General features: G+C 38.8%; 1 protein-coding gene across 1 annotated transcript; it reads left to right on the plus strand.

The window, feature by feature from the left end:
* The first annotated feature begins 1,114 nt into the window (after positions 1-1,114).
* Positions 1,115-2,083, plus strand: LOC136155994 (olfactory receptor 7A17-like). Its single transcript, XM_065918307.1, has one exon. The coding sequence runs from the start codon at positions 1,115-1,117 to the stop codon at positions 2,081-2,083; it is 969 nt and encodes a 322-aa protein (XP_065774379.1).
* Positions 2,084-11,627: the final 9,544 nt, after the last annotated feature.

The following is an 11,627-nucleotide window of genomic DNA, read 5'->3' on the forward strand; positions in this document are numbered from 1 at the left end:
ATCTGATACGATCAGCTTGAGTTATAATGGTATATGGTGTGAGGAGGGTGGTTCTGGATGAGAAATATGTGGTAGGAACATAGCCCAGGAGGACATGGTGTGAACATGTGTGTGTGTGTGTGTGTGTGTGTGTGTGTGTGTGTGTGTGCGCGCGCGCTTGTGCCCTGAGAGCAGTTCTTAAAGCAGAGGTGCCTGGACTCATATATTAAGGTGCCTTATCACAGAGCCCAGACCTCAGTCAGCAGAAGGTACTAAGGATGGGAGATGTTTTAACTCACAGTATGCTTTTGCAACTAAATTCATAAAGTACAAGGAATAAGCATTTTCCTTAGGTCTTTTGAGGTGGCCATTCCCTCACCAGGCACATATTTCTATTGATATCATTCTAGTTCCTTCTCTCCCTTTCTTGAGCTATCTGTTCAATTATCACCTTGTTTGCTAGCCTTACCTGAACACTCAGTACATGAAAATACCTCTTACTACTCTCTTCTGTATCTAGTTTTGTTTTCTTCATAGCAACTAATATTATTTGACATATTACATTATATTTGCACATCATCTTTCACCATCACAGGATTCTGAAACCTTCCGTTTTTCAGCACCATATATTTGTTACCTGTATTTGCTTGGGGGGACTTGCCATGTGGCTCAGTGGTAGAAAATCTGCCTGGCAAGGCAGGAAGGTAGGTTCAATCCCTGGGATGAGAAGATCACCTGGAGAAGGAAATGGCAACCTATTCCAGTATTCTTGACTGAGAAATTCCATGGACAGAGGAGCCTGGCTGGGTACATACAGTTCGGGAGGTCTCAAAAGTGAGAGATCCGGCTTAGCAACTAAACAATATGTGCTTTGAACAAGGTTGAAACTCAATATGTATTCTTCAAATGTATGAACGCATTTCTCATTACAGCTGTAGAATGCATGATTTCTTTGGGAATATGCTGAGAATGGGTCAAAAATGCCCAAGTAGAGATGAAATAGAACTTTTCTAAACACACAATATGAAAGTAAATTTACTGAGAGCAAAATAGAAATTGCACTATGTGAGTTATGCCAATTTGTCTGAAAATTACTCACGTTATTTTTATTTCTCCTGGTAGTCACCTACTCCACATGGAACCAGGTAACAATACACAATTTTCTGAATTTTTTCTTCTGGGATTCTCAGCAGATCCAGAATTGCAGCCCCTCATCTTTGGGCTTTTCTTCTCCATGTACCTGATTGCTGTGTTTGGAAACCTGCTCATTATCCTCGTCACCATCTCTGACTCCCACCTTCACACCCCCATGTACTTCTTCCTCTCCAACCTGTCCTTTGTAGACATCTGCTTCACCTCCACCACCATCCCAAAGATGCTTAAGAATATCCAGACCCAGAGCAAAGTCATAACCTATGAAGGCTGTATCATCCAGGTGTATTTTTACATATTCTTTGCAGGATTAGATGACTTCCTCCTGACAGTGATGGCCTACGACCGCTTTGTGGCCATCTGCCACCCCCTGCAATACACGGTCATCATGCACCCCCGGCTCTGTGCACTGCTGGTATTGGTGCCATGGATGATGAGTGCTATGTATTCCTTGTTACAAAGCTTAATGGTTTTGCGACTGACCTTCTGTACAGAGGTGGAAATTCCCCACTTTTTTTGTGAACTCAATCAGATGGTCCAACTTGCCTGTTCTGACACCTTACTGAATGACGTGGTGATGTGTTTGGCATCAGTGCTTCTAGCTGGTGGGCCGTTTGCTGGTATCATTTACTCTTACTCTAAGATAGTCTCTTCCATACAAAGAATCTCATCAACTCAGGGAAAATTTAAAGCATTTTCCACTTGTGCATCTCATCTCTCAGTTGTCTTATTATTTTATTGTACGAGCCTAGGAGTGTACCTTAGCTCTGCTGCTACACACAGCTCACACTCAAGTGCAACAGCCTCCATGATGTACACTGTGGTCACACCCATGCTGAACCCATTCATCTACAGCCTGAGGAACAAAGACATAAAGAGGGCTCTGAAGAGAGTCTGTGGAATAGTAGGTATAAGACGGCCAATTGTCCTGGGGCAGATGAAATACCCTTGATTGCATTGCTGAAAGCCTGAGAATCAGTAATTGTGACACTCTTCTCAGTGTAGAATGAAACTTGCTCCTTCTACTTATTTCCTTGGATATCCATTTTTATAAAAATTCAGCTTTTCTATACAATCTCAGTTACTCACTTTATTAAACTTTCTTTTCATACTATCATTTAGGTGTTTTTTTTTAAGCTGTGCTTTTTTCTACTTCAAAATTTTCCAAACTCTAGATATGAAATATTTGGACATTCCTATTTTTGTGGAGTGACTTGAGGAATAATACTTTCTTAAATGACAAATGTCATCCTGAGTAATTTTTGCTTTGATTTCTGGAAAAAAAAACTGTCACGAGATATATTACTCATATAAAAAAGTGTACACACAATATGTAAGTCAAATGCTAAAAAGCATGAAATGGGCAATTAACAATAACACAATAATAGTGGGAGACTTTAATACCCCCACTCACACTTATGGATAGATCAACTAAACAGAAAATTAACAAGGAAAGACAAATTTCAAATGATACAATAGACCAGTTAGACCTAATTGATATCTATAAGACACTTTACCCCAAAACAATGAATTTCACCTTTTTCTCAAGCAAACATGGAACCATCTCCAGGATACATCACATCCTGGACCATATATCTAGCCTTGGTAAATTCAGAAAAATTGAAATCATTCCAAGCATTTTTTTTTCCCAAGCATCTTTTCTGACCACAATGCAGTAAGATTAGATGTGAATTACAGGAGAAAAACTATTAAAAAATCCAACATATGTAGTCTGAACAGCACACTGCTGAACAACCAACAAATCACAGAAGAAATCAGAAAAGAAATCAAAATATGCATAGAATCAAATGAAAATGAAAACACAACAACCCCAAACCTATGGGACACTGTAAAAGCAGTGCTAAGGGAAATGCTCATAGCAATACAGACTTACCTCAAGAAACAAGAAAAAAGCCAAATATAACCTAACTCTACACCTAAAGCAACTTGAAAAGGAAGAAATGAAGAACCCCAGGGTTAGTAGAAGGAAAGAAATCTTTAAAAATAGGGCAGAAATAAATTCAAAAGAAACAAAAGATACCATAGCAAAAATTAACAAAACCAACAGTTGGTTCTTTGAGAAGGTAAATAAAATTGAAAAACAATTAGTCAGACTCATCAAGAAACAAAGGGAGAAAAATCAAATCAACAAAATTAGAAATGAAAATGAAGAGACAGCAACAGACAACACAGAAATACAAAGGATCCTAAGAGACTATTATCAGCATCTAAATGCAAATAAAATGGATAACTTGGAAGAAATGGACAAATTATTAGAAAAGTACAACTTTCCAAAATTGAACCAGGAAGAAATCGAAAATCTCAACAGACCCATCACAAGCACGAAAATTGAAACTGCAATAAGAAATCTTTCAAAAAACAAAAGCCCAGGATCAGGCGGCTTCACAGCTGAATTCTACCAAAACTTTAGAGAAGAGGTAAAACCTATCCTACCCAAACTTTTCCAGAAAATTGCAGAAGAAGGTAAACTTCCAAACTCATTCTATGATGCCACCATCACCTTGATACCAAAACCTGACAAAGATGCCACAGAACAGAAAAAAAGAAAAGTACAGGCCAATATCACTGATGAACATATATTCAAAAATCCTTAACAAAATTCTAGCAAACAGAATCCAACAATATATGAAACAGATCATGACCAAGTTTGCTTTATCCAAGGGATTCAAGGATTCTACAATATAAACAAATCAATCAATGTAATGCACCACATTAACAAATTGAAAGATAAAAACCATATGATTATCTTAATAGATGGAGAGAAAGCCTTTGTCAAAATTCAACATTCATTTATGATTTAAAAAAAAAAAAAAAAAAACCCTCCAGAAAACAGGAATAGAAGAAACATACCTCAACATAACAAAAGCTATACATGACAAAGCCTCAGCAAACATTATCCTCAATGGTGAAAACTTGAAAGCATTTCCCCTAAAGTCAGGAGCTCTCACCACTACTATTCAACAGAGTATTGGAAGTGTTGGCCACAGCAATCAGAGCAGAAAAAGGAAATAAAGGGAACCCAGATTGGAAAAGAAGTAAAACTCTCACTGTTTGCAGATGACATGATCCTCTACATAGAAAACCTTAAAGACTCCAAGAGAAAATTACTAAAGTTAATCATTGAATATTGTAAATTTGAAGGATATAAAATTGACACACAGAAATCCCTTGCATTCCTATACACTAACAATGAGAAAACAGAAAGAGAAATTAAGGAAACAATACCATTCACCATTGTAATGAAAAGAATAACATACTTAGGAATAAATCTACTTAAAGAAACAAAATACCTATATATAGAAAACTAAAAAACACTGATGAAATAATTGAAAGAGGACACAATTAGATGGAGAAATATACTGTGCTTATGGATCAGAAGAATCAATATAGTGAAAATGAGTATACTACCCAAAGCAATCTATAGGTTCAATGCAATCCCTATCAAGCTACCAACGGCATTCTTCACAGAACTAGAACAAATAATTTCACAATTTGTGTGGAAATACAAAAAACCTCAAATAACCAAAGCAATCTTGAGAAAGAAGAATGAAACTGAAGGAATCAACCTGCCTGACTTCAGGCCTACTACAAAGCCACAGTCATCAAGACAGTATGGTACTGGCACAAAGACAGAAATATAGATGAATGGAAAAAAAGAGAAAACCCCAGAGATAAGTCCACACACCTATGGACACCTTATTTTTGACAAAGGAGGCAAGAATATACAATGGAGAAAAGACAATCTCTTTAACAAGTGGTACTGGGAAAACTGGTCAACCACTTGTAAGAGAATGAAACTAGAACACTTTCTAACACCATACACAAAAATAACCTCAAAATGGATTAAAGATCTAAATGTAAGGCCAGAAAATATAAATCTCCTCGAGGAAAACTGGCAAAATACTCTCTGACATAAATCACAGCAGGATCCTCTATGACTCACCTCCCAGAATATTGGAAATAAAATAAAAAGTAAACAAATGGGACCTAATTAAAATTAACATCTTCTGCACAACAAAGGAAACTATAAGTAAAGTGAAAAGACAACCTTCAGAATGTGAGAAAATAATAGCAAATGAAGCAACAGACAAAAGATTAATCTCAAAAATATACAAGCAACTCCTGAAGCTCAATTCCAGAAAAATTAAAGACCCAATCAAAAAGTGGACCAAAGATCTAAACAGACATTTCTCCAAAGAAGACATACAGATGGCTAACAAACACATGAAAAGATGCTCAACATCACTCATTATCATAGAAATGCAAATCAAAACCACAATGAGGTACCATTACACACCAGTCAGAATGGCTGCTATCCAAAAGTCTACAAGCAATGAATGCTGGAAAGGGTTTGGAGAAAACGGAACCGTCTTACATTGTTGGTGAGAATGCAAACTAGTACAGCCACTATGGAGAACAGTGTGGAGATTCTTTAAAAAACTGGAAATAGAACTACTGGCATATGACCCAGCACTGCGACTACTGGGCATATACACTGAGGAAACCAGAATTGAAAGAGACACGTGTATCCCAATGTTCATTGCAGCACTGTTTTTGATAGTCAGCACATGGAAGCAACCTAGATGCCCATCAGCAGATGAATGGATAAGAAAGCTGTGGTACATATACACCATGGAATATTACTCAGCCATTAAAAAGAATATATTTGAATCAGTTCTAATGAGGTGGATGAAACTGGAGCCTATTATACAGAGTGAAGTAAGCCAGGAAGATAAACGCCAATACAGTATACTAATGCATATATATATATGGAATTTAGAAAGATGGTAATGATAACTCTGAATGCGAGACAGCAAGAGAGACACAGATGTATTGAACAGTCTTTTGGACTCTGGGAGAGGGCGAGGGCAGTATGATATGGGTAATGGCATTGAAACATGTAAATTATCACATGTGAAACTAATTGCCTGTCCAGGTTCGATGCATGACACAGGATGCTCGGGGCTGGTGCCCTGGGATGACCCAGAGGGATGGGATGGGGCGGGATTTGGGAGGGGTGTTCAGGATGGGGAAATCACGTACACCCATGGAAAATTCATGTCAATGTATGGCAAAACCAATACAATGTTGTAAAATAAAATAAATAAATAATTTAAATGAAAAAAAAAATGTACAAGTGAAATCCAAGGCAATTTATATAACTTTATAAAAGGGTTGACTGAATCAGAAGGTGTGAAGCTATGGATAAGGAGGTTTGATTTCAGCGTTACAGACAGATTTTCAATTGTACAAGGTGCCATTGCTCCAAACTCTGCATTATTCAAGGGTCAAACCTTTCTATATGTATAGTATGTGTATATACCTCATGATTAAAAATGACTCACTGGAGAGCTTGACCACCTACCCAGTCATGTGGTTCAGGTCACAGTTTGTGCAAACATATTTGCCAATATCCTGCTTACCTGGGAGGAAACTGCAATGGAACAACTTTTTAATATAATTATCTGTAATACAATTAAAAAACAGAGTAGTGAATGCTATCTTTAAAGATCAGAAAAAAATGCATAGAATGAAATTATTAAAGTTGATCTCAGTTCTATACAATTTTGTATTTTATTCAGTACTTGTTGCTACATAACCACTCATCCTAAGAGTAACTGTCCTAATATGATCTCTTTATTATCAAACGAGATTTAATATTAAGGAATTGTTCCGATCTCTGCTCAGTTTCTCATGAGTCTATGTTTATTTGTAGTTCTATATGTTGGAACTCTAAAGCTTATCCATGACGTTGTATGGAGCCATGTAGCAATTCTTTCCTCACTAATATATGATAGTCTACTCCATTTATTTGTGTATTTTAATCTTATGCTTATGCATGTGTCCTCAGTGGTGTCTGATCTTTGTGATCCCTTGGACTCCCAGGCTCCTCTGTCTATAGGATTCTCCAGGCAAGAATATTGGAGTGGGTTGCCATTTCCCCTTCTTGGGATTTTTCTTGACCCTGGGATGGAACCTGCACCTCCTGTATTGGCAGGTGGATTTTTAACCACTGAGCCCCCGGGAAGCCCCAATTTTACTCTAATAGCTTGTGGGGAATTGTTTATCATTGGTGACACCAGTATTGTGGTGGCAGAAGACACTCCCTTTGTCTCCCCCCTTCAATCTACAACTTGTAGATAACATCATCCATAGCTAAAGTTTTTTCTCCAACACATCAGGACACCAGAGATACACACAGTTGTACATCTGAAGCTGAGCAGATGTTTCACATGGAGGAGGTGGAACCAGAGGAACAGCAGAGGCAGTGATGCTGATCCCAGCCCCATGGCTGAGGTAACTGAGCCCGCAGTCCCAGAGCACCAGGTAGTACCCCTGGAGATGGTGCCTGTAACCCTGGCCTCCTGGATGCAGCAGCAGCTGCAGCCACAGGGAACCTGGCATCAGTGGTGGGGGGGCCCTCAAGCAAGGTCACCCTGGATGTGGCAATAGCACCTACCACTCTGGGACCCCCAGCAATGGTGCCAGCACATCAGGGACACTGTCAGCACGAGGTCACCAGTGATGCTGGAGGCACAAACATTGATGGCAAGGACAATGACAACACCTCTGGAAGAGGCCATGAAATGCAAAACATGCAGTTCCTCAAATATAGCCAGAAGCAGCTCATGTGAAAGAAACCAAAAACTTGTGCCACAAAATCACTTAATTGAAAAAAAGGACCTCTGTTAGCAATCTGTTGAATTGTTAGAATCAAAGGATATAAGGCTTTACCTACATAAAAAACTGTGGTCCTTCAAATGCACGGACAGAGGAGCAACCTACTGACCACCATGAAAAACCACAGCAACATGGAATCACAAAAAGAAAATGACAGTTTTCCATGAAATAATTTATAGGCATGAAAGATTGTGATCAAGCAAGTGGAGAATTCAAAATAGTGTCATGAAGAAGCTCAACAAGCTACAAGAAAACTCACAAAGACACTTCAGTTAGATGAGGAATAAAAATAATGGACATAAGGAACAGTTTCCAAAATGATGAAAGATCTTAAACATAAATAAACAGAAATTCTGGTGTTGAACAATCAGTAACTGAGATGAAGGATGAACTGCAAAGCACTGGAAGTGGAGACCATATGGAGTAGAGAGATCATGAGTTCAAAGGTAGAATGATTCAGGAAGATGTGAGGACAGAACTAAGTTTTGTTTTGTTTTGTTTTTAATGAAGATATTCTCTGAGAAACTTCGACTACTAGAACAGGTAAGAAAGATACTGGGTGTCTCAAATGCAGAAGAGAGGGAGAAAGGATCAGAGAGATTATGCATAGAAATAATAGCTGAGAATTTTCCAAGTCTGGGGAAGGAACTGAATGCACACATCCACAGAGGTATTATAATAGGACACATGAATGTTTCAGTGCAAAGACCTTCTCCAACACACATATATTAAAACTGTCAAAAGTCAAAGAAAGAAAAGACTTCCCGGGTGGGTCAGTAGGTAAGAATCTGCCTGCCAAGGTGGGAACAGGCGTTGGGTTGATCCCTGGTCAGGAAAGATTCCACACGCCCCAGAGTCAGGAAGCCGGGGCACCGCAACTGCTGAGCCTGCAGTGTGGAGCCGGTGCTCTGCAGCCAGAGAGGTCAGCGCGGTGAGAAGTCCTCCTACCGCAGTGAAGAGTAGCGCCCCCAGCTCCACAATCAAAGAAAGCCCCCGCAGAGCAAGGGAGACTCGGGGCAGTCAGAAATACAGCAAATAAATACATTAAAATGTTTTAAAAAATCAGTGAAAGAATGCTGTTTTTATATACTAATATATATATTTAAAATAGGCAATCAACAAGGGCCTAGGGAATTAAATACAGGCAAATAAACTCAATATCTTGTAATAATCTATAATGGAAAAAGAATCTAAATATATATGTGTGTGTGTGTGTGTGTGTGTGTGTGTGTATAATTTTGCTGTGCACCTGGAACTAATATGACACTGTAAATCAGTTACATTTCAATAAAAGTTATTAAAAAGAAAGAATATTAAAGGTATCCAGGAAAAAAAAGTGAGCACTCTGCAGAGATACTCGCATTGGGTTTTCAATAAATTTCTTAGAACAGACTCCACAGTCCAAGAGAGAATGGAATATCATTCTCAAACTATCATGATATAAAAAGTGCTAGCCAAGAATCCTCCATCCAGCAAAGGTATCCTTCGCATATGAGGAAGAAATAAACACTCTCTCAGATAAAGAAAAGCTGAGGGAGTTCAGCACCCAGAAATGTCTTATAAGCAAAGTTGAAGTTGTCTCTTCTACTTGAAATGAGAAGGCAAAAGTGCCCAAAAGATCAAGTTGATAGGCAGAAACAGGAAAAAAACAAAACAAAACAAAAACCCCTATATATCAGACTAAGTCAACTCAATTAAAAAAATAAAGAACCATATTTAAAATGGGTAGAGGACCCTCAATAGACATTTTCTCCCAAGGAAGAAATACAAATGGCCAACGGACACATGAAAAGAGGCTTAACATAATTAATCTTCAAAGAAACACAAACCAAAATCTCAGTGAGGTACACCTTCCACAGGAAGAATGGCTATTATCAAAGAGACAAAAATCAACAATTTAATAAGGGCCACATGAGACCAGGAAATGATACACGTATTTCAAAATTTCTCCTGCAGTTATCAGAGAAACCAGAACTGCAGCACTTTATACTTGCACATTTTCCATCCGTGGACCAGATCACTGTGCTTAGAAATCTGCCCATTATCCTGCCCATCATCTCTGATTCCCACCTCCACACACCCATGTAATTCTTCTTTTCCAATCTGTTCTTTTAAGATATGTTTCACTTCACCACCATCCCAAAGAAAGCAAAACCATAACCTGTGAATATACTATTACCTACTCTTTGTAGATTTGGGCATCATTGTACTGACCACAAAGACCTATAACCACTTCATGGCCATCTGTCAAACTCTGCACTATCCTGTCCCCATGAACATCCCCCACCCCACACAAACACACTTTGTGGATTGCTGGTTCTGATGTTTGGTTCATGAGTGCCCTGCATTCTCTGTTACAAAGATTAGTAGTGTTGCAACTGTCCTTCTCTACCTTCTTGGAATTCTGTACTTTTCCTATAAAAGCAGATAAGAGGTCCAACTAATCAATTGTGACACCTTTCTTAATGACACAATGATGTAATTTGAAACTGTTATATTCCAGGTTTAGTGGACTGGTTCTAAATTGGGAAAGGAGTACGTCAAGGCTGGGTATTGTCGCTCTTCTTATTTAACTTATTTGTAGAGTACATCATGAGAAATGCTGGGTTGGATGAATCACAAGCTGGAATCAAGATTGCCAAGAGAAATAGCAATAACCTCAGATATGCAGATTACATCACCCTTATGGCAGAAAGTGAAGAGGAACCAAAGAGCCTCTTGATGAAAGTGAAAGAGGAGAGTGAAAAAGCATTCTTAGAACTCAACATTCAAAAAACTAAGATCACGGCATCTGGTTCCATCACTTCAAGGGAAAGAGATGGGGAAACATTAGAAACAGTAAGAGACTATTTTCTTAGGCTCCAAAGTCACTGCAGATGGTGACTGCAGTCACGAAATTAAGACACTTGCACTTTGGAAGAAAAGCTTTGACAAACCTCGATAGTATATTAAAAAGTAGGGACTTTCCCAAAAAAAGTCCATCTAGTCAAAGCTGTGGTTTTTCCAGTAGTCAAGTATGGATGTGATAATTGGGACATAAAGAAATCTGGGCACCGAAGAATTGATACTTCTGAACTGTGGTGTTGGAGAAGACTCTTGAGAGTCCCTTGGACTACAAGGAAATCAAATGAGTCAATACTAAAGGAAACCAATCCTGAATATTCACTGGAAGTACTGATGCTGAAGCTCAAGCTCCAATTTTTTGGCCACCTGATACGAAGAGCTGAATTGTTAAAAAATACTTTGATTCTGGGAAAGATTGAAGGCAGGAAGCAAAGGGGACAACAGAGGATGAGTTGGTTGGATGGCATCACCAACTCGATGGACATGAGTTTGAGCAAGCTCCAGGATATGGTGAGGGTCAGGGAAGCCTGGCATGCTGCTGTCCATGGGGTCACAAAGAGTCAGATACAACTGAGTGACTGAACAACAAATGACTTACCTGGGATCCTTTACTCTAAGATAGGTTCCTCTCTATCTGGAACACCATCAGCTTGGGGGAAGTACAAAGTGCTTTCCACCTGTGTATCTCACCTCTCACTTGTATCCTTGTTTCATTGGATAGACTTTGAGTATTCCTCATCCCTGTGGCTACTCATGCCCTTCTGCTCAGAGTCAAGTGCAATCACCTCGGTGATGTACACTGTGATCATACCCATGTTGAGCCCCTTCATCTATAGTCTAAGTTATGAAGACATACACAAGGCTCCGAAAAGATTATTTGGAGTGGAAAGTATAAAAGGACCAACAGGGGTAGTGTTAAAGAAGTTCCCTTCTTTCCAGGGTGTAAAGAA

This window comes from Muntiacus reevesi, chromosome 1 (genome assembly GCF_963930625.1).
Source record: "Muntiacus reevesi chromosome 1, mMunRee1.1, whole genome shotgun sequence".
NCBI lineage: Eukaryota > Metazoa > Chordata > Mammalia > Artiodactyla > Cervidae > Muntiacus > Muntiacus reevesi.